The sequence below is a fragment of the Lithobates pipiens genome, unplaced genomic scaffold, assembly GCF_037356315.1.
Source record: "Lithobates pipiens isolate NorthernLeopardFrog02 unplaced genomic scaffold, aLitPip1_a1.2 Scaffold_22, whole genome shotgun sequence".
In the NCBI taxonomy this organism is placed as follows: domain Eukaryota; kingdom Metazoa; phylum Chordata; class Amphibia; order Anura; family Ranidae; genus Lithobates; species Lithobates pipiens.
This window is the reverse complement of record NW_027507784.1, coordinates 316,167,535-316,194,431: the sequence shown is the minus strand read 5'-3', so window position 1 is coordinate 316,194,431 and position 26,897 is coordinate 316,167,535. Positions and strand designations below refer to the sequence as shown.

Below are 26,897 nucleotides of genomic sequence, written 5' to 3'. Positions count from 1 at the left end.
AACTGTAAAAAACAAGGCATTGTCCCAGGAGCAGACAGTTTTACAATTCCTGAAAAAAACTGTAATTTTATCATCATTAGCAGAATGTTAACTAGTACTTACATTTGGAATCCTTGGTCCATGAAACACCTGTTCCGGAGTAGACCAGCCCAGAGCTGAACGCCAACGATCCCGAAGATGAAAAACACAAAGAAACACAAGAGAAGGACGTTGCCTAACATAGGCAGTGTATCTAACAGCAAAGTCACCAGTATTCTCATACCTGCAGAGAGAGAAACACCACAAATTAATCCAAGATTTTACACAATGATATCAACTAATTGATACAGACACAACTCCCAGCTACAGCCAAAATGTTTTATTCAATTTTGGAAAGAACTGGGTACGTTTAAAGCTTTTGGCAGGTTTTTATTGACGTTTGCATCCCAAATTGTGATGTCACTATGATGTTTAACCTGAGTTCCTCCTTCACAAAGCACAGTGATTAGCCGGACAACTTTCTAGAAGAAGTTCCCATAAATGGAATGACGTGGGATATTAATACTTTGCAAAACAAGACCATGTAATTGCAGCATAAATAGAGGCTCGCATACACAGCACCGGCTTCCAGTGGCTCCCAACTGAACATTCATTTTAAATCATCAAAATAATGGGGCATCAAAATAAAAGCTGTTTGTAATCTTTTTTATTATTCTTCCACAATCTTGTCCATGATGCTCTTAACAAACCATTGTTTTTGACAATACCTTGTCTTTGTCTCAATGGGCCTGTTTTTTATACTGGCTATGACAGTCGTATTACTGTTTGTATGATATTGCACTCTCTTATAATCCTACCTAGTGAACTGCCTTTCTCTAAATTCTGTTTGCCTTACTTGTGCATAACAACACTATAAATAAAGGAATTACAAAAAAATAAAAATAAAATAAAAGCTGTTTACTATCTTACTGTTATTTTTCTTTCTAAACCAGCTACAGCCTGAGCAGAAAAGCCTAACCCAGGCTTTCTCAACCTTTTAACCTTAGAAGAACCCCAAAAATAATTTTCAGGTTTCGAGGAACCCTTACTAAAACCCATTTATCAGAGGTCAATAGGAACAATGCCCCTTATACTGGTGGCCAATAAGAAGAATGTTCCCCTTAAAGTGGTGCTCAGAATGCCACCCTTAAAGACAGCTAAAAAGATATTTGGTGTCATGCTGCTGGCTTTACTAACTGATGGTGACCCTTGAACTCTGTAGTCACCATCAAAAAGGTGGTTCATCAACCACAGCTCAAGGAACCCCTAACAACCTCTGGAGGAACCCCAGGGTTCCACAGAACCCTGGTTGAGAATGGCTGGCCTGACCCCTGTCAGTAGCTGCAGAGAAAGATCCTTGCTCTCTGTGGGGACACTGGCAAATTACTTTTTCATTCTTAGAGTCGTATTATCCTAAAAGTTTAACTAGACCAATGTACAAAAAAGGGACTTAACATGGCAGCCCATATTGCCTTTTGGTTCACTTTGTGGGCCATAAAAAACAGCATCATACAGTGGTGTGAAAAAGTGTTTGCCCCCTTCCTCATTTCCTGTTCCTTTGCATGTTTGTCACACTTAAGTGTTTCGGAACATCAAACCAATTTAAACAATAGTCAAGGACAACACAAGTAAACACAAAATGCAATTTGTAAATGAAGGTGTTTATTATTAAAGGTGAAAAAAAATCCAAACCATCATGGCCCTGTGTGAAAAAGTGATTGCCCCCTAAACCTAATAACTGGTTGGGCCACCCTTAGCAGCAACAACTGCAACCAAGCATTTGCGATAACGTGCAATGAGGCTTTTACAGCGTCCTGGAGGAATTTTGGCCCACTCATCTTTGCAGAATTGTCCTAATTCAGTTACATTAGAGGGATTTCGAGCATGAACGGCCTTTTCAAGGTCATACCACAACATCTCAATAGGATTCAGGTCAGGACTTTGGCTAGGCCACTCCAAAGTCTTCATTTTGTTTTTCTTCAGCCATTCGGTGGTGGACTTGCTGGTGTGTTTAGGATCATTGTCCTGCTGCAGAACCCAAGTTCGTTTCAGCTTGAGTACACGAACAGATGGTCGGACATTCTCCTTCAGGATCTCTTGGTAGACAGCAGAATTCATAGTTCCTTTTATCACGGCTAGTGATGGACGAACTTCCGACGGGACGTTTCGCGAACGCGAAACGCGAACGGGCACAAACGTTCGCGAAAACGACCGTTCGCCGCGGGCTCCATTGACTTCAATGGGAGGCGAATTTCGCAAACCTTTAGGTCGAATTTGCGGCCACGGGGTAATTATTAGGGGGTAGCACGTAGTCCCACCACCTGGACAATAGCATAATACATGTATGAGGTGAATTTGGGATCGATAACTACAAGCATTTTTTTTTTATTTGGGAAATTGTTCTGACAATTCAGGACTATGGAGCTAATGAAGGCAATGGAGGAGAGGGAAGGTCAGGGACCAGGGTAGGCAAACAAGAGGGTGCAGGAGATACAGAGCACTGACAGCAGCACCGTAATACAGAGCACTGACATCAGCACCGTGACATACAGCGCTGACAGCAGCTCCGTGACATACAGCGCTGACAGCAGCTCCGTGACATACAGCGCTGACAGCAGCTCCGTGACATACAGCGCTGACAGCAGCTCCGTGACATACAGCGCTGACAGCAGCTCCGTGACATACAGCGCTGACAGCAGCACCGTGACATACAGCGCTGACAGCAGCTCCGTGACATACAGCGCTGACAGCAGCTCCGTGACATACAGCGCTGACAGCAGCTCCGTGACATACAGCGCTGACAGCAGCTCCGTGACATACAGCGCTGACAGCAGCTCCGTGACATACAGCGCTGACAGCAGCACCGTGACATACAGCGCTGACAGCAGCTCCGTGACATACAGCGCTGACAGCAGCTCCGTGACATACAGCGCTGACAGCAGCTCCGTGACATACAGCGCTGACAGCAGCTCCGTGACATACAGCGCTGACAGCAGCTCCGTGACATACAGCGCTGACAGCAGCTCCGTGACATACAGCGCTGACAGCAGCTCCGTGACATACAGCGCTGACAGCAGCTCCGTGACATACAGCGCTGACAGCAGCTCCGTGACATACAGCGCTGACAGCAGCTCCGTGACATACAGCGCTGACAGCAGCACCGTAAGCAGCCCCAGGAGGAAGTCAGCACAGCACAGGGATGGTGTGATCCCCTCATAATAAGAACCCCCAGGAGGAAGTCAGCACAGCACAGGGATGGTGGGAGCCCCTCATAATAAGAACACCCAGGAGGAAGTCAGCACAGCACAGGGATGGTGGGAACCCCTCATAATAAGCAGCCCCAGTAGAAATATGACACCGCTCAACCTCTTCAAAGAGGAGGGTAGGGGCATATAGTACGGTGTGCTTTTTTGGGTCAGGGAAGTGAGCCAAATGAATTAAGAAGGTCTGTGTGCTTGATTCCAAAAATTGTTTATAGACATATACATGGTCTACTGATCACATGTGTTGAATTCCTCCGAGATCCATGCCTCATTCATTTTTAGAAATGTGAGGTAGTTAACACTGTGGTGAGCTAGGCGAGTACGCTTATCGGTCACAATCCCCCCTGCTGCGCTGAACGTCCTTTCGGACAGGACACTGGATGAGGGGCAAGCCAACAGTTCGATTGCAAATTGGGCAAGCTCTGGCCAGAGGTCAAGCCTGCCCACCCAGTAGTCTAGGGGTTCATCACTCCTCAGAGCGTCCACATCGGCCGTTAACCCAATGTAGTCGGACACCTGACGGTCTAGGCGTTCCCTGATGCTGGATCCGGATGACACCTGTCGATGGGTCGGCTGAAAGAATGACCTCATATCCGAAGTCACCAACACATCTTCAAACCGGCCTCTTCTTGCAGGCGCTGTTGGATTGGTACCCGCAAATCCTTCTCTGGGAGTGGGAATTGCTCCTCTGCCAGCGCACGCAAAAGCAGAATGCAGCATTTCTCGAAGCAAGGCCTGGAAGTGCTGCATTCTGACAGCCCTCTGCGACGGCGGTAACATTTCCGCCATTTTGTGTTTGTACCGGGGGTCTAAGTACGTTGCCACCCAGTACTGGTCCTTGACCCTCATGCTTTTTATACGGGGGTCCCTATTAAAACACTGGAGCATGAAGGCCCCCATTTGCACTAAAGTGGAAGCGGTGTGGTGGCCTGGCTCCTGCTCATCATCCAGGATAATGTCGTCCTCTTCATTCTCCTCTCCCCATCCTCGCACAACAGGGATCCCAGAAAGGTTTAAAGCATGCTCTTCTTGCTCCTGCTCATCCGCCCCGGCACCATCCTCCTCTGACTCCTCATCAGACTCCTGTTGTTGACTTGTCTCAGATAGAGTAGCCCCCCCTGGGAATTCATCCAGCATTGCGACTTCCTCATCTTCCCGCTCCTGCTCCTCCACAGCCTGATCAATGACACGACGCAATGCACGCTCCAGAAAGAAGGCATAAGGTACCATGTCACTGATGGCGCCATGGCTGCGACTGACCAGTTTGGTGATCTCCTCAAATGGCCGCAGAAGTCTGCATGTGTCGCGCATGAGCAGCCACTGGCGCGGTGAAAAAAAACCCAGCTCCCCAGAACCGTTTCTTTCGCAGAGTTCATACAGGTAGACGTTAACTGCACGTTTCTGCTGGAGCAGCCTATCAAGCATATAGAAGGTTGAGTTCCATCGCGTCGGGCAATCGCAAATAAGACGTCTGACCGGCAGATGGTGTCGCCGCTGAATGTCAGCAAGGCGAGCCATGGCCGTGTAAGATCTTCTGAAATGGGCCGAGATTTTCCTTGCCTGCCGCAAGATGTCCTGGACCCCAGGGTATTTGACAAGGAATCGCTGCACGACCAAGTTTAAGACGTGTGCCATGCACGGCACGTGCGTGATTTTGCCCTGTTTCAATGCGCTAAGCAGATTGGCACCGTTGTCACACACCACTTTACCAACTGTCAAATTGAGCGGTGTTAGCCACTCATCTGCCTGTGAACGCAAAGCTGAAAGGAGTGCCGGGCCAGTGTGGCTCTTTGCTTCCAGGCACAACAGACGCAGCACGGCATGGCAACGTCTCACCTGGCATGTGGAATAGGTTCTGGGGAGCTTGGGCGGTGCAGTGGAAGAGACGCTAGCAGCGGAAAAGGAGGAGGCAGCTGAGGAGGAGAGGGAGGAGGATGGAGTAGGAGGAGGAGAAGAAGAGTCAGGCCTGCATGCAATCCGTGGCGGTAAAACCAAATCTACACGGGTGCCACGGGTTACATGCTTGACGGCCGTCAGAAGGTTCACCCAGTGGGCAGTAAAACTGATATACCTTCCCTGCCCGTGTTTGCTAGACCACGTGTCTGTGGTCAGATGTATCTTGGCACCGACACTGTGTGCCAGAGATACATTCACTTGCCGCTGAACATGGCCATATAGCTCTGGGATGCCCTTCTCTGAGAAATACTTCCTTCCTGGGACCTTCCATTGTGGTGTTCCAATGGCCACAAATTTGCGAAAGGCCTCCGAGTCCACCAGTTTATATGGCAGTAGTTGGCGGGCTATGAGTTCTGACAAGCCAGCCGCCAACCGTTGGGCAAGAGGGTTATCCGGCGTCATCATTTTTTTACGCTCAAACATTAGGCCCACGGAAGCCTGCCTTTTTGCAGAAAAATGTGAGCTTGGCGTGATGGAAGGTGGAGTGGAGGACAATTGTGAGGAGAGAGGAGAAGGAGAAGTAGAAGACGAGGCTGGACGGTGAGAGCCTGCAGTGTGGCTTTGTGTGTTCCGTTGCTCCCACTGGGCTCGGTGATGGCTGCTCATGTGCCTTCTTAAGGCGGTCGTCCCTAGGTGAGTATTGGGCTTACCGCGACTAACGCGTTGACTGCAAAGATTGCAGATGGCAACGCTATTGTCAGCAGCGGACACGTTAAAAAAAGCCCACACTGCGGAGCCATGTGCCGGTGTCCTGGGAGCGCCAGATGTGACCGTACATGGTCGATGACTCGCTCCTGATACATTTGCAGTCTGCTTTGTCCCTGCTGTGCAATGTAAGTCATTGCTGCTTCTCCTCCCTATCTGCTGGTCCATATCTCCCTCTGAACTCCCCTCCTCTTCCTCTCTTGTGGGCACCCACGTGACATCACTAGACACGTCATCATCAACGTCACCTTCCCCACCGCTATAAGTAGAGTAGGCAGCAACACCGGGGACCAACCTCCTCCTTGGGCTGATCTGGGTACTGGCGTCAGACTGCTGAGTAGCGCTTGTTGCTACCTCCTCTTCCTGATCCAATACCAAGAGTGGCTGCGCATCAGAAATGTCCTCTTGATATGGATCGGAAAATAATTCCAGTGACTCAAGCGGAAGGTATGTGGTGGTGGTGGTGGTGGTCGTGTTGTTGGTGGTAGTGTCTTTGGGGGTGCACATAGCAGAGAGTGAAGAAGAGGGTGCAGATCGAGAGGATGAGGAGGGTGCAGAAGAGTAAGGCTGAGCGAGCCACTCAACCAAGTCTGGTGCATCCTTTAAAGTAATTGAACGCACCTTCTGCAACTTCCCACTTTGGCTCAAGCCTGTTGCTCCTGCCCTACCCCTACCACCCCTGCGGAAGGGCCTGCCTCTTCCTCTGCATGTCATTTTTTAAATGACCCTGTGACAAAACTCTTAGTCCCTATACCGCTGAAGGACTGCTGCAGTATAGGTGAGCGGTCAGCAGTGGTGCACGTCAACCCTATCTATTGTGGACCTATAGCGGTCCTTACAGAACAGCAGACTGTACCGCACTCAAGCCTATGTACCGTAGCACCCTATACCAAGTTACCAGTCCTTATAAGAACTTTTGTGGACCAAGCAGGTTGTGTATTAGTGTTTAGCAGACTGTACGTCAGTCCCTATACCGCTGAAGGACTGCTGCAGTATAGGGCAGCGGTCAGCAGTGGTGCACGTCAACCCTATCTATTGTGGACCTATAGCGGTCCTTACAGAACAGCAGACTGTACCGCACTCAAGCCTATGTACCGTAGCACCCTATACCAAGTTACCAGTCCTTATAAGAACTTTTGTGGACCAAGCAGGTTGTGTATTAGTGTTTAGCAGACTGTACGTCAGTCCCTATACCGCTGAAGGACTGCTGCAGTATAGGGCAGCGGTCAGCAGTGGTGCACGTCAACCCTATCTATTGTGGACCGATAGCGGTCCTTACAGAACAGCAGACTGTACCGCACTCAAGCCTATGTACCGTAGCACCCTATACCAAGTTACCAGTCCTTATAAGAACTTTTGTGGAACAAGCAGGTTGTGTGTTAGTGATTAGCAGACTGTACGTCAGTCCCTATACCAATGAAGGACTGCTGCAGTATAGGGCAGCGGTCAGCAGTAGTGCACGGCAACCCTATGTATTGTGGACCGATAGCGGTCCTTACAGAACAGCAGACTGTAACGCACTCAGGCCTATGTACCGTAGCACCCTATACCAAGTTACCAGTCCTTATAAGAACTTTTGTGGAACAAGCAGGTTGTGTGTTAGTGATTAGCAGACTGTACGTCAGTCCCTATACCAATGAAGGACTGCTGCAGTATAGGGCAGCGGTCAGCAGTAGTGCACGGCAACCCTATGTATTGTGGACCGATAGCGGTCCTTACAGAACAGCAGACTGTAACGCACTCAGGCCTATGTACCGTAGCACCCTATACCAAGTTACCAGTCCTTATAAGAACTTTTGTGGACCAAGCAGGTTGTGTGTTAGTGATTAGCAGACTGTACGTCAGTCCCTATACCAATGAAGGACTGCTGCAGTATAGGGCAGCGGTCAGCAGTAGTGCACGGCAACCCTATGTATTGTGGACCGATAGCGGTCCTTACAGAACAGCAGACTGTAACGCACTCAGGCCTATGTACCGTAGCACCCTATACCAAGTTACCAGTCCTTATAAGAACTTTTGTGGACCAAGCAGGTTGTGTGTTAGTGATTAGCAGACTGTACGTCAGTCCCTATACCAATGAAGGACTGCTGCAGTATAGGGCAGCGGTCAGCAGTAGTGCACGGCAACCCTATGTATTGTGGACCGATAGCGGTCCTTACAGAACAGCAGACTGTACTGCACTCAGGCCTATGTACCGTAGCACCCTATACCAAGTTACCAGTCCTTATAAAAACTTTTGTGGACCAAGCAGGTTGTGTGTTAGTGTTTAGCAGACTGTGCGTCAGTCCCTATACCGCTGAAGGACTGCTGCAGTATAGGGCAGCGGTCAGCAGTAGTGCACGGCAACCCTATGTATTGTGGACCGATAGCGGTCCTTACAGAACAGCAGACTGTAACGCACTCAGGCCTATGTACCGTAGCACCCTATACCAAGTTACCAGTCCTTATAAGAACTTTTGTGGACCAAGCAGGTTGTGTGTTAGTGATTAGCAGACTGTACGTCAGTCCCTATACCAATGAAGGACTGCTGCAGTATAGGGCAGCGGTCAGCAGTAGTGCACGGCAACCCTATGTATTGTGGACCGATAGCGGTCCTTACAGAACAGCAGACTGTAACGCACTCAGGCCTATGTACCGTAGCACCCTATACCAAGTTACCAGTCCTTATAAGAACTTTTGTGGACCAAGCAGGTTGTGTGTTAGTGATTAGCAGACTGTACGTCAGTCCCTATACCAATGAAGGACTGCTGCAGTATAGGGCAGCGGTCAGCAGTAGTGCACGGCAACCCTATGTATTGTGGACCGATAGCGGTCCTTACAGAACAGCAGACTGTACTGCACTCAGGCCTATGTACCGTAGCACCCTATACCAAGTTACCAGTCCTTATAAAAACTTTTGTGGACCAAGCAGGTTGTGTGTTAGTGTTTAGCAGACTGTGCGTCAGTCCCTATACCGCTGAAGGACTGCTGCAGTATAGGGCAGCGGTCAGCAGTAGTGCACGGCAACCCTATGTATTGTGGACCGATAGCGGTCCTTACAGAACAGCAGACTGTAACGCACTCAGGCCTATGTACCGTAGCACCCTATACCAAGTTACCAGTCCTTATAAGAACTTTTGTGGACCAAGCAGGTTGTGTGTTAGTGATTAGCAGACTGTACGTCAGTCCCTATACCAATGAAGGACTGCTGCAGTATAGGGCAGCGGTCAGCAGTAGTGCACGGCAACCCTATGTATTGTGGACCGATAGCGGTCCTTACAGAACAGCAGACTGTAACGCACTCAGGCCTATGTACCGTAGCACCCTATACCAAGTTACCAGTCCTTATAAGAACTTTTGTGGACCAAGCAGGTTGTGTGTTAGTGATTAGCAGACTGTACGTCAGTCCCTATACCAATGAAGGACTGCTGCAGTATAGGGCAGCGGTCAGCAGTAGTGCACGGCAACCCTATGTATTGTGGACCGATAGCGGTCCTTACAGAACAGCAGACTGTAACGCACTCAGGCCTATGTACCGTAGCACCCTATACCAAGTTACCAGTCCTTATAAGAACTTTTGTGGACCAAGCAGGTTGTGTGTTAGTGATTAGCAGACTGTACGTCAGTCCCTATACCAATGAAGGACTGCTGCAGTATAGGGCAGCGGTCAGCAGTAGTGCACGGCAACCCTATGTATTGTGGACCGATAGCGGTCCTTACAGAACAGCAGACTGTACCGCACCCAAGCCTATGTACCGTAGCACCCTAGACAGACCAAGTTACCAGTCCTGATAAAGAGCTTTGTGGAACAAGTGAGTTGTGAATGATTAGCAGACTGCAGCAGAAGGGCAGCAGTCAAGTATAATATTCTTTCTATATTTGGAAGAAAGAATATTATACGTGTACAAGCCTATTACCGTACCACTGATACCAGTCCTGAAAAGAACCTTTGTGGAACTAATAGTAACAGCAAGTCTTTAAAATTATCCTCACTGCCTGACACACTGCTTCCTGCCTGTCCCTATACAAATTGGCAAAAAAGAGTAGGCTGGAACGATTAGCTGGAACAGCTCTTTTGTGGACCTGATAGTAACAGCTAATGATGATGATGATGATGATGATGAAGAAAGACTAATCTGGCTGAGCTGTCCCTAAAATAGCAGCATACAGCGCTCTGTCCCTTTATCTAAACTGACAAAAGAAACTCAGGCTGCTGACCTAACACCTATACCAGTCCTGAAAAGAACTTTTGTGTACCAAATAGCTAGCGTTTTCTCTGTCCCTACTCCACACAGGATCCTTTCCCTACAGTGACAGAAGAAAGAATGTAAAATGGCCACCGGATCGGGTGTATTTATAGGTTAGGGGGAATGTCCAAGTGTCCATGAGCTGTCATGTCTCAATTGGTTGTCCTGTAACACATGATAAACGTGTCACGAAAGGTTAAAGTTCTTGTATACATTAAACACGTAAGTCCGCCGGGGCGAACGACGGAAAAAGGCGTTCGAACCCGCGGACGGCGAAAGTCGGAAATTCGCCGCGAAACGACCGCCGGGCGAACCGTTCGGCCATCACTAATCACGGCAAGTCTTCCAGGTCCTGAAGCAGCAAAACAGCCCCAGACCATCACACTACCACCACCATATTTTACTGTTGGTATAATGTTCTTTTTCTGAAATGCAGTGTTCCTTCTACGCCAGATATACTTGGACACACACCTTCCAAAGAGTTCCACTTTTGTCTCATCGGTCCACAGAATGTTGTCCCAAAAGTCTTGGGGATCATCAAGATGTGTTGTGGAGAAATTGAGACGAGCTTTGATGTTCTTTTTGCTCAGCAGTGGTTTTCTCCTTGGAACTCTGCCATGCAGGCCATTTTTGCCCAGTCTTCTCCTGATGGTGGAGGCATGAACGCTGACCTTAACTGAGGCAAGTGAGGCCTGCAGTTCCTTGGACGTTGTTGTGGGGTCTTTTGTGACCTCTTGGATGAGTCGTCGCTGCGCTCTTGGGGTAATTTTGGGCGGCCGGCCACTCCTGGGAAGGTTCACCACTGTTCCATGTCTTCGCCATTTGTGGATAATGGCTCTCACTGTGGTTCGCTGGATTCCCAAAGCTTTGGAAATGGCTTTATAACCCTTTCCAGACTGATAGATCTCAATTACTTTCTTTCTCAATTGTTCCTGAATTTCTTTGGGTCTCGGCATGATGTGTAGCTTTTAAGGATCTTCTGGTGGACCTTACTGTGTCAAGCAGCTCCTATTTAAGTGATGCCTTGATTGTGAACAGGTGTGGCAATAATCAGGCCTGGGTGTGGCTAGAGAAATTGAACTCAGGTGTGGACAACCACAGTTATAGTATGTTTTAACAAGGGGGGCAATCACTTTTTCACACAGGGCCATGATGGTTTGGATTTTTTTTCACCTTTAATAATAAACACCTTCATTTACAAATTGCATTTTGTGTTTACTTGTGTTGTCCTTGACTATTGTTTAAATTGGTTTGATGTTCCGAAACACTTAAGTGTGACAAACATGCAAAGGAACAGGAAATGAGGAAGGGGGCAAACACTTTTTCACACCACTGTACATGTGGGAATAGTATTCACCAGTGGTTCTCAACCATCTGGACATGGCCCCCCTCCTCTCGGGTCTCCATCCAGCAGCAGGCCCCCTAACCTCCCGCAGTGCTCCGACCTTCCACAGTGCCCCTGGCCCCCTGGGAGCCCTCAGTCCCACAGTGCCCTCCAGCTGTCTGCATTCCCCCTAGCTTGCCGCAGAGCCACCAGCCCTACAAAATATGTACAGTATCCCACAGTGCCCCCAACCTCCTACAGTGCGCTACACAGCCCCCAAACAGTGCCCTCCAGTCTCCCAAAGTACCCCTGCAAAATCCCTGGCCTCTGGAGAGACCACAAAACGCCTCCTAGCCCTCACAATTGCCCACAGCTCCCTTCAGAAACACTGACTACTACAGGGCCACCAAGTCTTCTGCAGAATCCTCTGACCCCTTCAGGAATCCTTACCCCCCCCCCCCCCCCAAAATGACACCCGACCACATCGAGAGCAACCCAGCTATAATTAATAATATTATATTAGATTCCTGGTACTTTAATTGTGTGAATATAAACTTTTTTTTTTTTTACTGTTGGGCCATGGAATGTTCTGGAAGAATTTACTGGGCCCTGGTCTCAGAGAACCATTGGTACACACAAGTTTTGTTACACTTGCTCACATCTTAGCCTCTTACCATTATTACAATACATACAAGTATACTTAGCCATACAAGTAACTTATAACAGCTGTCATTTCTATACTAGTCCTCCTGTGGTAGAGAATAAAATACGTGAAACGCGTTAACCATTGAATGGGATAAAATTTATAATGCTGAAATTGAAATGATGTCATAAGTATTGTATGTACTGTAATTGTAATTTTAATAAAAGATTTTGGCTTTCACTATGCAATTAAAACATTTAAGTTTTTTTTATTGTTTGTATATTGTAGTTGTATTGGGTGTTACAGTTACATTCTTTTTTGTTTCTGTATTATAGGCTTTTTTTTTGTACTTTTAGAAATATTGCAACTAATAAATGTTACAGAAAAGTGTTGTCTCCATTACCTTTTGAAATATATCTCATTCACACATATCTATATATGTAAAACACAAAAGAATCATATTTATAAACGGGAAAAAAAATGACCACTCACTGCGCTTTCAACATTGAAAAATGTTTTGCATTCATAAGCCACGTTCGTTGGCAGGATTCATCTGTGCGATGGCGGGCCAATTTAAGTCCATGACTATACCCGGATTCCCCTTTTTTCATACATACACCCTTCTGTGTGCAGACAGATTGGAGGATACAGAAATGATTTTCCCTGGAGTTGTGCACCATGACAACCAAGCCGAGAACGCTAGAGGACAAATGGCCCCGCTCCGATGAAGGAATTGTCTGTAATCTCAACCCAGAATTAACATGATATGAGCCGTGCTAAGCCTGAACACCCACATGTGTGTACACCAGGCCAAAATACCTTCCATGAACCAACTACCAAAATTAATATCTGAGATTATGTAACTGCGGGAAAAACTGAGCGGTCATAACACGCCGTCTATAAATAAACAAAAGGTTGTGCAGGAGTTAAGTTATCCATGATATATGTGAACTGAAGGGCAAATACACAGTCGGTATTATCAAAGCGTTTGTAAAAATAACAGTTTTTTGTTACCCCTGGCAACAAATATACAATTTTCCTTATCTGTCTTGTTATATTCTTTATTTGCAATGGGAAAGCAGCTAATGTGCTGTCTAAATCAAGAAACCTACTTACATTATGTTTTACTCCCAATGCTGCCAACCAGGCTGCTAGACAAGACAGCTTCCACCGAGAAATGTTTTAGAGGCTGATACTGCACATTGGCTGATCCTTTTTTTCCTACATCAGGATTACGTAGCTATGTCATACCGGAGAAGAGATTCCATATGCAGGCCAGGTCCCAATTTTTGATGAACTGTGTGGGGGGGCTACGAGTGCTGTCTTGGGGGACAGAGCTGTACTCAAGGGGAGTGAGCTGTACTTGAGGGGAGAGAGCAGTATTCGATTGATGGGGGAGAGCTTTACTGAGGGAGACAGCTGTACTCGAGGGGGGTGAGCTGTACTAGGGTAAAGAGCTGTACATGAGGACAGAGAGCTGTATTTAAGAGGGGAAAGCTGTCCTGGGGGAAAGAGCTGTACTTGAGGTGAGAGAGCTGTATTCGAGGGAGGAAAGCTGTACTGGGGGAGAGTGCTGTACTGGAGGGGGTAAGCTGTACTGGGGGAGAGTGCTGTACTGGAGGGGGTTAGCTGTCATGGAGGGGGTAAGGTGTACTGTCGAAGAGCGCTGTACTGGAGGGGGTAAGCTGTACTGGGGGAGAGCGCTGTACTGGAAGGGGTAAGCTGTACTGGGCGAGAGAGCTGTACTGGGGGGGTGGAGCTGTACTGAAGGAGAGAGCTGTACTCGAGGGGAGAAACCTGTGCTGTTGGAGGGAACTCTATAACTCCTGTGCTCTGTGCGATATGCACTGAAGTTTTTAGTCCCTCTCATTGTTGGTGCAATTTTGCCAAAAGCACTATTTTCCATGGTGTTCACGATACCTACCCATGATACCCCTGGAAAACAAGACCACCCACAGTAGAAAATGCAGCCTTTTTCACCTTTTTTTTATCTCCCCTGAATCTAACAAGCATTTAGTCCTTACAGTGCTGGGGGGGGAGGGGGGGGGCAATGGCAGACTTTGTCTAGCGCCTGGAGTTGGACTTTAAAGCTGATCTCCAGGCAAACTCCCTGCCCCCATTTTTTCTCAATAAAGTTTACTCCGCCTGCCTTTATCTAATCACCCAAATACATATGCAAGAAAAAAAATGCTAAAAGCCCTACTAGTCCCAAGCAATTAACTGGATCTGTGGTCATGTCACATATTGGTCGAGTGAAAAATCTGGTGCAGCTCTGCATAGAAACCAATCCGCTTCCACGTTTTTTTGTCAAAGCTTAATGGAACAAGCTGAAGTTAGAAGGCCACCATACACAGCTGTACCAATTTTTGCACTCTCCAGTCTTAGTAAATCAATGCAATTGGGCCATGGGTCTTTTTTCCTCTGGATGGGAGAGTCCTGCTATAATGCCCACATTGCTCCTTGGTGATGTGGACACTTCCTATAGGCTGTACAAGACCAGTTAGTGGGAGGCCTGAGCTGCAGTACTGGATCTCTGGCCATCACTCAAGGAAGAGATGCTGCGTCATGTGACTGATTAAACTATTTGGTTTGAAGGGATTAAAAAAAAAAAATGAAGAAATGTTGACCGCAGGAGGGGAGAATGGAAGGGAAGGGGGGAGCTTTAGATTTTGCCCAGAGATGATCTTAAAGATTCAACATGCTGCTCGATGTCAAATGCCTGAGGATCTTTTGTCATAGGTAAAATGCACATTCGCCTACCCCATGCTCCTTGACTCCCATCCATTGCATATCTGGATATCCAGACCCAAGTCTCAGGAACATTCACTGTATTTATAACACAGGGAATATTTTAAAACTCACCTCTTGGAGAGACAAGTGTTTGCACTGGATTCGGGGTGTAGCTAGGGGATGTTAATCAACCTAAGAACCTTGTCTTTGTCACCACTGGAGGGCACCACCTGAGATATAATTCCCTTCCTGCCTCTTGATACAAGTGGCTGGTGTCTCCCTTTACAAGCTCGGAGTTATATAACATAATGTCGTAAAGAGACAAAGTGACACTTTAACAATGTCAGGGCTTTCACAAGCCATGCGTGTCAGCAAATCAGCTTTATATTGTCTCGCTGAGCTGTTACAAAGTCATGTCTTGTGAAGGATAACATAAATGCCATTCTTTCCTAAGTAAAGGGTAGCTTCACCTTTTGGGCAAATAAACATAATAAATCAAAACGAATATAGGAACATATCACTTATTTACACTCTTAAATTTTTTTATTGCTGCACTAAGTCAAGCTTGCTGCAGGCTGAATTATGACTTTAAATATGTGTTCTCATTGTATTAGAATCTGTTAAAATAATCAACGTCTCAATTGAGAGCTTTCTCAAGGAAATTCTATTAAAAGCAATTCATTAAGGGTTATTGGCAAAAAAAATACCTCTTACATTGGTAATCAGTAGAAAGATTGCAACCCTTACAGACAGCTAAAAAGATAATTGATGTCATGCAGTTGGCGATACCAAGTGGCTAGTGGCGGCCCGTCCACAGGGGGAACATGAGTGCCGCCTCCTCCCCTATAGGATCCCACCCTATTGTGTGACGATAGCGAATGAATTTTCGCTATTTTCAAACTAAAGTTCCATAAATCAGGAGTTAGGTCGTGTGACCTGTTTCCTGATTGGCCAAAGGGTCAGGCGACCCTATTGGATGCCTAGCTCTTAGGAGGAACAGAGAGAAGACACACAGCGGAGGAAGCCGTGGGAGGAGAGGACACTGGAGCCGCTGCCCGCAACCCCAGGAGAGGACACCACAGCCCACCAGCCATAGATTGGGTAGGTGCCCGACAGCCGGCCGTCTGGGGAGGGGGGTAGGATTTGTCAGTGCCACCCTGCCGGCCTTCCGGGGGGGTGGTGTTACTGCGATGGGCAGCCCGGGGGGCTGTTCTTGTTTGCGGCCCCCCAAATGAAAAACCCATCAGCCACAACCGCAAGTTTGGCTGGAGGAACCCCAGGGTTTCATGGAACCACTGAATTTTTTGCCATGCAGGAAGAGACATCTAGACAATATTGGGGAGCGGGACCATGGAGCACTGGAACTAGTGTGGTCGACAATGGGGGAATCTCCGTTCACCCCGCCCTCCTCTATGTAAGAGAGACAATGATGGAGACTCTGATGTAAGGATGGAGATCCTGATGCAAGGAGGTACTCTAATGGTGACTGTGATGTAAAGGCGTAATCGTTTATTTATAAACTAATTTTTTTGGCCCGTGAATTTTAGTAACATACTTGCCCCATACTAAAAAGTTTGGAGAACCCTGATGTAAAGTGACACTAAAAGTTATTCTTTTTTTTCCCTCAGTGGTAATGTAAGACTTGTCTTTTATGATGCCTCCTGATGTCCACATCTTCTTCAAAGTTTTCAAATATTATATGTTGATAAGAATATTAGGCTTTCGTTGAAATCCAACTCCAGCTATTTTAAGTTTGGGATAAGGCAGGGGCAGGTTAGGACAGGGCAAGGACACCCAAAACTTTGAGGTGGACAGGAACAGAGTCAAGAATTATGGCAAGGAGATCTTACTGTTGGAGTATTCAAGGCTTATAAGAAATCAAGGGTTGGCTCAGCTCACCAGGATCTACTTGTATCCTAAATATCACTTTTAGATGGAATGACCCTTTAAGTTGATTGCATTCATGTAAATGTTAAATAAATGAAAACTTAGATTCCCTTTAAGGGTAGATTTAATCTATCATAAACCCCTGCACCTACATTGGTACCATTTCCTGTAGTTAAACCTTTTCCTTCCTACAAGATAATTAAATATTAAATTTTGCCAGGAGTGCAGAAAACCCTGAGCATCTGGATATTATTAAGCGCTGCCCCTGTAGATGACTTATGCAGGCCCAAACGGTTGTCCGTATACGACACGTGAGCCTCCTTCAGGAGCCTACAACTCCACCAACCTTCTGGACTCTGACTTTTATTAACCCAGGGAACAGTTGTCTTTGTGCATGGAACTTAATTATATTTCTAATGACATTGATTAACTCACCAGCGAATGACCTCCGTGCAGTCCCGGGGCTTCCACTAGCCAGTTTATTGCTAAACATTCTTGTGACCTTACACAAATGTGCCTTTATTTCCTTTACTGCTAAAGATTGCTTTTCCAGGCTGCGGCGAGCCTGTGGGAATTGCCAACCCTTCCTGCTCACCTTTCATAGATAACGGATACGAGAGCCATTCGCAGGCTCAGGACGTCGTTTCCAGCCTTGAAGTACTTGTATTAAAAGTCTTCCATAATTACACTGGGAACTCTGTGCATGTGGTTATAGTTAAACTCCAAACAAATATTTAATACACAGCTAAAGTACGAATCCTTCAAAAGCTTTACCTGCTGTAGGTTTTTTTTTCAACCAGATGGCTTAGGCAGGTTGGTGACCTCAATTTTTTTTTACTACACTAAGGAAAAGCGCTTGGTCACCGACCTGTCCTCAGTCTGCTGACTGGACAGTAAGGGAGAGCTAATTGCCATGGTTGGAAGACTGATGTGTGTTAGTGCTTACCGATAATAGTGGAAATCGGCTCAGATGGATCTGCTGTAAAGTGATTTACCCTAACGGATCCTCCTATTTGTCCCAAGTTCTATTCCCTGGTAAGTGCAAGCAGCCAGGCACACAGTAGCTTCCTAGTCTATTTTCACAAAAAACAGACAGTGTCTTTTTTAGATTGATTGGTTATTAACCTCCCTGGCGGTACGATTATTTAGGATTTTAGGTGCTAAAAGCGGTACAATTATTTTGCATGAAAATTTGGCGTTTTATATTGTAGTCCTGTAATTCTTAGGAATAACTCTCTTAAATCTGTCCAAACCAGAGTCTAGCAGACATCCCGGGTATAATAAAGTTTGAAAAATGAAATCATAAATTATAATATAATAAATAACTATAAATAATTGTACCAAATAATAATATAACAATAATAAAAATTATTCAATAATGTAATCAAGTCAAAAACACTGAAATTTGCTCAGTTGCAGAATTGTCACTGTCATTACTTTTCAGTATTTGATGACGGATCTCCCCACAAATCGCTGTCGCTCAATTCTGCGAGTGATTGCAATTTATTATCGCTATTTTCTAGCTGGTCTAAAACCATTTTTGATGTAAAGGGACAGTTTTGGTTGCTATGGGCAATCTCCAGTTTCCAGGCATAAAGAACAGTTTTTATAATATAAAACTGCATGCAGGGCACTGGGCAGACCACTAGGGACAAAGTGGATGTGAAATATTTACATACAGCAATGTAATCTGTAAGATTACATTATACTGTATGTATACTGTGTGTTTCACTTTTTGAATTTGGCGCCGATCTCCGTCCCCGTGCGTCGCAACGCTCGCGGAGATCGGGTCCGTGATAGATCGAGCGAGACACGGCTCGCTCGTACAGCGGGGAGACAACGCTGGATCCGAGGGAGAAGGTAAGTAAACCTCCTCCTGGATCCAGCGATGCGGTCCCGAGTCTGGCTTGGGGTTGCCGCTAATGGTACAAAAATTCCACCCCGAGCCAGACTCGGGAAGACCGTCAGGGGGGTTAAACTTGGGCAAGGTGCAGGGTGAGCCTAGGAATGCTCCAATAAAGACCACTCTTTAACTGCACTGTCTCTTCAGGGTACAGCCACCCTCTTGAAGTTAGTGGCTGTCAGGTCACCTTGAGGCGAGGTGACAGATGCACACCGTAGGGATCAGAAGTGCACGGCAAGGTTGTGGACCCTACGGCTGACTGCTGCGGACGGGAGACAGGACCCACCAGGGTTAGAGCGTAAGATTCCCGGGGGCGCGGAATCTAAGGCCGCATACACACGCGGGGACTGTTCGCTCAACTTTGTCCGCTGAACAGTGTTTCGGCGGACAGTCCGCTCGTGTGTGGGCTTTCAGCGGACAGTTTCAGCGAACAGTCTGCTGAACAAAGTTTTTCGGAATTTCCGAAAAACTGTCCGCTGAAACTTTGTTTCAGCGAACAGTCCCCTCGTGTGTAGGCTTGTTCGTCAAACTAAGTTCCGCGCATGCTCAGAAAGGATTTACACGCCGAAGTTTGCATTGCAGTGTATAGGACGTCGTTTTCTAGTCCCGTCGTACGTGCCGTTCACGTCATCGCACACGGTTTCAGCGGACTGTTCGTTCGTCGTGTGTGGGCAAGTCCGTCCATGCTAATTTTGAGCGGACTGTCCGCTGAAACTGTTTGACGAACAAAGTTGAGCGAACAGTCCCCGCGTGTGTACGCGGCCTAAGAGCCAGCAGGTGTTCACCAGAGCCTCGAGTGGTGAGGATGGACTTGGCTGCAACTGGCTCCAGGTCGCGACCCCCAGGGTCCCCCAGCTCACACCCACAGTAGGCAACAGGAGGATAGGGATGGTGAGGGACAAAGCCAAGGTCGGGGCCACAAGCAGACAAGAATAGTCGGGACACGCCAAAAGGTCAGGATCACAGGCAAACAGGGATAGTCAAAGACACGCCAAAGTCGGTAACGGAAAACAGTAGAAGAGCACACGGCAGGTAACAGGAAGCTAACACACAAAGGAATACACAATGGTTGATCAGCACTGATGGCCTGCAGTGCACAGGTTAATATAGGGCTCCCTGATAGGGCCTGGGGTGGAGCCATGCTTAGAGGAGAGGTTATAAAAACCACCAGGTGGAAGTGGCTGGCCTCTTAGTCTGAACACATGAGGGGAGGAAGATCACTGCATAACCATGACAGTGGCTAGTGAACCACAGATCGGGGACACCATTGCAAAACTAAGGCCTGAATCGGCAAACTTGAATTAACTTTCTCAAAGGTTGGCAAAGGCAATCTCTAGGATCTTTTTGAGGCTTGTACTCACTGTGCCCTGGGTACTTAAATGCTTTCCTGCAGTACCAGCCAGTTTCTGTACTGAATGCCTCCAGGTTAGATCCTCTGTGGCCTTCTTTCAGTTGCTTTCATGGATTCTGGATGTGGGTCCCCTAGCTCTAGCAGGAGTTGGGACTCAGATGGCCTTCTCTAAATTTCAGCTATGTGCCTAAAAGGACACACGTCCTCAGGCTGGGTCTCTTCCCACAGGACAAGGACCCAGCTGTTCCAGGCCCCAGCTTATTTATACACACCGCAGCCCCTACTGGCAATTCTTCCTGCGAGAAATTGGTTGAGGCTGTGTGAATATGTAAGTGAGCCTCCTGCAGCCACTAAATTCTGGGACCTACCAGAATTCAGAGGCAAGCAGCAGAGCCTGCAACTTGCAGAACCCAGAACAGTCAAAAGCAATTGAACTTCGCTCCACTGACTACTTGGGAGCCAAAAATTAAATTTGTCTCAGACTGTTAGCAACCTAGTTTGGAGAGCGCTACAGAAGTTTAGTATGGATGGACCCTGTTCTGGTCCTATGCTGCTACCACTGATAGCAATAGAAGGAAGTGCTGAGCAAATGCTAGATTCTTGTATGTGTAAAGAGGAGAGCCTGGTAAAAAAGTTCAACTGACATAAAAGTTTTTGAAACATTTAATAAAGAGCATCACATGCAGCAAACGCATTTCGGGCGAGGGGAGCTTCTTTTTTCTTCAGGGCTTGAGCAGTTGATATTTTTAATATCACAACAGAATGTACAAAGTGTTCTGTGTTAAAGAGGACCTTCAGCATACCCCCCCCCCCCCATTTTTTTTTCTCTGCCCGCTTACCTGGTGGTGCTGTAGGTACAGTTTAAATACTTACCCAGCCAACTGAACCAGGATTGTTCCACTGTAAGCCTACTCTGGATCATAGTAGGGTTGTCACCTCATCCGTTTAAACCTGAACACATATTAATTACACGGGTTCTGTGGCTGATTAAGGTGGTAACTCACTTAGTGTCTTATCTGCATTAAATTAGCCCCAGAACCTGTGTAATTCATATGTGTTCGGGTTTAAAGGGATGAGGTGGCAACCCTAGGTCATAGGTAAGCATATGGGCACTATTTTTAGGTCTGAATTTAGGTCCATTTTCAAAGTTTGTATATATTAAAATTGCAGACCCGTGAATGTGTCCTTTGTTAACATTTGCTGCTGTACTCGCTAGGCATTAGATTTATCTGGTATTAGGCCGGCCAGACACGTACAGTGTTTGCTGTTGCAGAACAAAATAAAGGAAGCACAATAGAAATTACACAATAGATAGGAAAACCCATCTTGAGCCTAGTTATCAGTACTGAACAGTTCCCTATTTTGCAAAGTTTTAATGAACCAGAGGGACCAAGTAAGGTCTTGTTTACATAAGATCTAAATAAGCTCAATTCTTATGTCCACTGGGCACCCCTAACCATGAGGGTGAAAGGGTATAATAAGCTAAAAGGCTATGTACGTATCACCGCTAAGAGAAGCATTTTCTCTGTGCTAAGTCGTGCTGTTTGGCATGTTGCCTGCACCATCTGGTCTATGTCAGATGCTGCAGGCCCAACGGTGGGTTTGAAGTAAACTTGGGGCCAGACTATGGATAGTTTTTTCATAATCTTAACAAGAAGTAAATGACCCTTTAAAACCAGTTCTCACTGTCCTCGGTAACTGAGCACTGGCATTGTGGAGCAATTCATCCGCAAAGTTCACAGCAGAAGCACTAAGGTCCTTCAAGTCATTCTCTCAGCAAGTCAACTCAATCTGCACCCCTTTTGCAGCAGTGATTCAGCAGCTTATCTCATCCCGCTCTCCATGTTGATTAGTGACTTAGTAGCTGAGCTTGTCCTGTTCCCACCTCCAGAACACCTGTTCTGGGTTTACATTAGAGATAGGCCGAAAGACTGCTATGACAATGCTGGGAGGGTGTAGCAGAGTGAGCTGAGCTGCAAAATTACTGCTGGGAAAGGGGAGCTGAGCTGCTGGGAGAAGACGTGGATGATGTCAGTGTTTTTGCTGTACATTTAGAGGATGAATTCATCCACAGTGCCTGAAGCTACAGAGGTCAGTAAGGGCTTGTTTTAAAGCTCATGCTTATGAATATGAAAATTATTGAATGTCCATAGCCTGACAAATACACTTTAACTCTAGCCAAAACCATGGAAGTCCTGAATGTGACTCTGCAACCAACACCTATGGAAACAATACAATTTAGGAGCAAGCAAACTGCAGCAATGTAAAAATGGCTGTCTCTTAATACTCTTTGTTTTGTCTTGTTGATACCCCACAGTTGCTGAAGCCTGGTATGTAGCATGAACAATACTCACTTGGGACTCTATTAATGGCTCTTAGCGGCCTTAAAACTCGTACAGTGCGGATGGCGGACAGGCTGACGTTATGTCCATCCAGAGAATACTCCATCATCCTAGAAAACAAATGGCATGAGGTCAGTCAATAGAAAGGATATGATGGTCCTACTTCTCATCTACTCACATTCCTCCCCATTTCAATCATATTTGGGCAAACAAGGCCCATTTTACCAAACAATGTTTTGGTCCCATAAACTAGTGTTGCAGTTGAAATGAGGACAGCTGGAAACTATGTCTGCCAGAGGGCATGTGTGGTTTACACACCTTTTAGCAAAATGTCATCCCACCAACATTTTTTCAAAAAAGCATAAACTTTTTAGGTGCCCTTTCCACTATTAGTGCTGCCAAACGTAGCTGAAAAGCAGCTCATCATTGGTTCAAAATGAGCCTATAACTGCCTGAACTGCTTTCAGAATAAAATAAGATGAACCAAGATTATCCCTTGCACAGATTCCCTTTAATGCTGACCTCTTGGTTTGAGAAAAAAGGTTAAATACTTGTTTAGTCTAGGGCAGTGGTCTCCAAACTGTGGTTTGGGGCCCAGATGTGGCCTTTTGCTCGCCTTTATCTGGCCCTTAGGGCATTTCTCCTCTCACTGATACAAGACGATTCTACCAACTGACAACAATGGGACACCATTTCTCCCATTGGCACCAATGGGACACTATTCCTCCCCTACCAAACATTGTGATGTTTACTCTCACTAAAGCCAGGGAATAGTCCAATCTCACTGGCCACAGTCTGGCCCTCTTTAAGTCTGAAGGACAATAAGCTGGCCCTTTGTTTAGAAAGTTTGGTGACCCCTGGTCTAGGGGGTAATGAATACTTATTCCTTGCTCCCACTGCAGTGAAGTTCAGCTATGAAATATTACTAGCTCCTGCTTGTAGTAATTGTTAGGTTCTATGAGGCTTCCGTTGATCAGAACAGGTAAGAAACCATTTGAAATACAATACCAATCCAAAAGATAAAATACCAATTCTTTTAAAAAAAAGTGATTCATTACTATCCAATATATTGAAATATTTAGGAATAGAACATTTTCTTCAAAAATGTTTTTGAAAAAATAAATAAAAGAAAAGCAGTTTAAAATTTGGCAGTTTGTCATGTGACCTAAAGATGATAACATTTCCATGGCCCAAAAAACGTGTACACACTGTATGACTTAAATTATGTGGATACCCCTCAAAATACTGCATTTGAATTCAGGTACACAAGTGTAAGGAAACCCCCCGATCGTTTTCAGCCAAGGAAGCTGCCATCTTTGCCTCTGCTTAATCTACAACTGCCATGATGCTGAACATGTGATCAGTTATGACACCAGCAATTGGATGGTTTGGCACTTTGGTTGAGAGCACAACCAATGGGAGTGTTACATTTCCGACACGTGCCGGAAATTAAACTGTTTTATGGATGGGTTTACTTCCACTTTAAGCAAGCCACTTTCATATGAATATATAAAAAAATATATCAGAAAGACTTTTGTTTTCTTAGAACAAAAGCGATTCTTATATAAGCACACAAAAATAAAACAAAGGACATTTTTGTACAAATTGGGTAATTAGCATACTTCCTATCTTCATTCACTATTTACAGTAATTGTACAGCGCTTTGGAATAGGTTGGCGCTCAGACAATAATAACCCTAAATAAATAATGTCCGTTGCATTCTTAAGATAATGACGGTATCATTTTTCAGCATATATCAAAGTGTGTATTGTATCGATTTTTCTATCCTATTTCTTTATATCTTCGCAATCAAGCTATTGTGATTATTTTCTGCCTCGCCGCATTGTCACTGGCTGTCACAAATGATTGCCAATTTTCTTGTTTTTTATGAAGATGTCGCATTGGGCGGTGAGGCGGGGGCTGGTTTCTTTTTCTCCTAAATTTGTCTGCGCTCATTTTTTGAGAGTCAGGTAAGGAAATCTTTTATAAATGCCTATGATGAAAACTGCTGCATTGTTTGCTCTTAGTCGCTACGGTATAATGTGAAAAAAGTTTGTTGGGGGGGAATGCAGTAGACACTTACCTGCACATTAGTACTTCACTACATGATAGTGTCTCCCTTGTAATTGTACCCTGAAAAATATACATTGTGTCCTGAATTTATCCTAAAAACAGCTTCAACAGTGTACTTCCTGGGCCTAGGCACTCATGTACATCGAGTCTCATAGCTGGACATCGACATTACCTCTCACTGCTAGTCTTACCAGATTTTGGATGAGATTTGGTGAGGTCACTACTGTGCTGCTCACTGTTCTCTTTGCTGGAGAGGAAAACACAGGCAATACTTCAGTTGGCCTTTGCTTGCCTTTTTTTAAAGGGGTTGTAAAGGGAATTTTTTTTATTTTTTTAAATAACAAACATGTTTTACTTACCTCCACTGTGCAGCACATTTTGCACAGAGTGGCCCCGAACCTGCTCTTCTAGGGTCCCTTGGCGGCTGTCTCTGCTCCCCCCCGCAAGTACCTCTAATGTTCATGCGAGCTCCCTCGCATGGTGAGAAGTACTTGCGGGCGGGCTCCCTGGTTACAGCCGGAAGCTACAGCCGCTCACTATATCACTCGGCCCCGCCCCCCGATGCGCCGCTTTACTGGATGTGATTGACAGCAGCGTGAGCCAATGGCTGCGCTGCTTTCAATCCATCCACTCTAGCCAATCAATGGCCAGGCTGAGTGGCGAAGAGGATGTCGGAGGCGAGCGCAGGACTTTCGAGGGGTCAGGTAAGTAAAACGGGTTGGGGGCACCGGCACTGTCAGATGTTTTTTCACCTTAATGCATAGAATGCATTAAGGTGAAAAAATGTTTACCTTTACAACCCCTTTAAGGTGGCTTATTGGGCCAGGCTAGGTCTTGCAATGGAACAGAAACCCTATGGGCTTTGACTCAATTGTAAGTTCTGTTACCTATTCCTATGTCTATTGTATGTCACTTGAGGTGATTGTAGCATGTGGTGTAGTGCACTTGTGACAGAAACAATTGGGTACTGTCTGTGGTACTTTTTTAATTTGCACCAACATACCATTTTTCAGACACGTTTTCAGGGTATGTCCTCTTTGCCAAGGTCCTGATCATCAGGACTGCTAGGACCTTGAAGAAAGGGGACATACCCCTAAAGCTTGTCTTGAAAAATTGTATGTTAGTGCAAATAAAAAAAGTACAATGGACAGTACTCGATTGTTTCTGTCTATGGTATGTCCACATAGCTCCCAACTGTCCTTGATTTACAGGCACTGTCCCTGATTTGGAGCAATGTCTCTCTGTACCTCATTGCTCCTAATTTGTTCCTAATTTTGGTCTGATCTATATAGAGGTATATAAATGCACCTTTTATTTACCAAAAAGGGTTTCCCAGTGCTAAACCTTTCATCCAGTTTCTAAATTATATATAAAGGAATAGCAGGGGTTAAAAAAAGCACTTGTTTTTTTGTACAATTCTCCTTTAAGTAGGCGTGGCACGGGGTGTGTCCTATGCCTGCATACTTTTGCTGATAGGTGTCACTCATTCCATTCTGAAAAAGTTGGGAGGTATGTGTCCAAAAGCCTAAGCCCTTGTACATACGGTTGGACATTCCGACAACAAAATCCGTCAGATTTTGTCTGAAACCGGTGTTGCATACACACGCTTGGACAAAGTTGTCGGAAAATCCGATTGTTCTGAACGTGATGACGTTATTTCGTTATGACGGGACTACGTTCAGGCTAGTAACCAATAGCTTTGGTCTAGGAATTTGATCTGAGCATGCGTGGCACTTTGTCCGATCGGAATTCTCTACACACAATTGAACAAAGTCCGATCGGATCATGTTGTCAGAATGTTTTATAGCCCAGCTCTAAAACGTTTGTCCGTCAGATATTCCGATGGAGCCCACACACAGTCGGATTATCCGACAACACGGTCCAATCGGACATTTTCCGTCGGAATGTCCGACCGTGTGTATAAGGGCTTAGACATGTGCAATTCGTGTTGAGGGGGTCTGAGTAATGATTGAAATATAGTTTAGTGAGCGTAAATTTGGGATTTTTCTATTATTATTGTTTTATGTGTTTTTTTTTTTTTTTTGCTGTATAATTTATTTTCATTGGTCTGTGTTTTTTTCTCTTTTCACTTTAGGGTCCATTCACACAGGGGCAACACGACTTTGAGCGAGACTTTGGGAGGCAACTTGGACACGACTTGAGTAAGAATCACAGCACGACTTGAGGCAACTTGCAAGGCAACTTGAAGTTGCTTCCAGGACAGGGGACTTTACCAGTGGCCAATCACATAATAATCAGCTCTGTGGGAGGGAGGGGTTTGCCTAGAAAACTATTTTTACTTTCTGGAAAGTTGCTTCAGTTAAGACAGGGGATCAGACTTGGAGGCAACTTCTATTGAAATCAATGGGTACAAATTGCCTAGAAGTCAGATTGAAGTAGTACAGGAACCTTTTCTGAAGTCGGAGCAACTTCAGTAGTGTACATTAATACGGCTCTCATTCACTTACATTGATTT

At 45.8% G+C, this 26,897-nt stretch overlaps 1 protein-coding gene across 3 annotated transcripts in view; it reads right to left on the bottom strand.

Moving 5' to 3' along the window:
* The window catches only part of CACNA1H (calcium voltage-gated channel subunit alpha1 H), a 364,555-nt gene that overhangs the window by 289,681 nt on the left and 47,977 nt on the right, over window positions 1–26,897 (bottom strand). For all 3 annotated transcript variants that reach the window (XM_077449411.1, XM_077449413.1, XM_077449412.1), the window contains exons 3-4: window positions 22,361–22,458; window positions 103–262 (exon numbers count right to left, since the gene is read on the bottom strand). In XM_077449411.1, coding sequence (XP_077305537.1) covers window positions 103–262; window positions 22,361–22,458 — 258 coding nt within the window. The remainder of the gene's footprint in view (window positions 1–102; window positions 263–22,360; window positions 22,459–26,897) is intronic.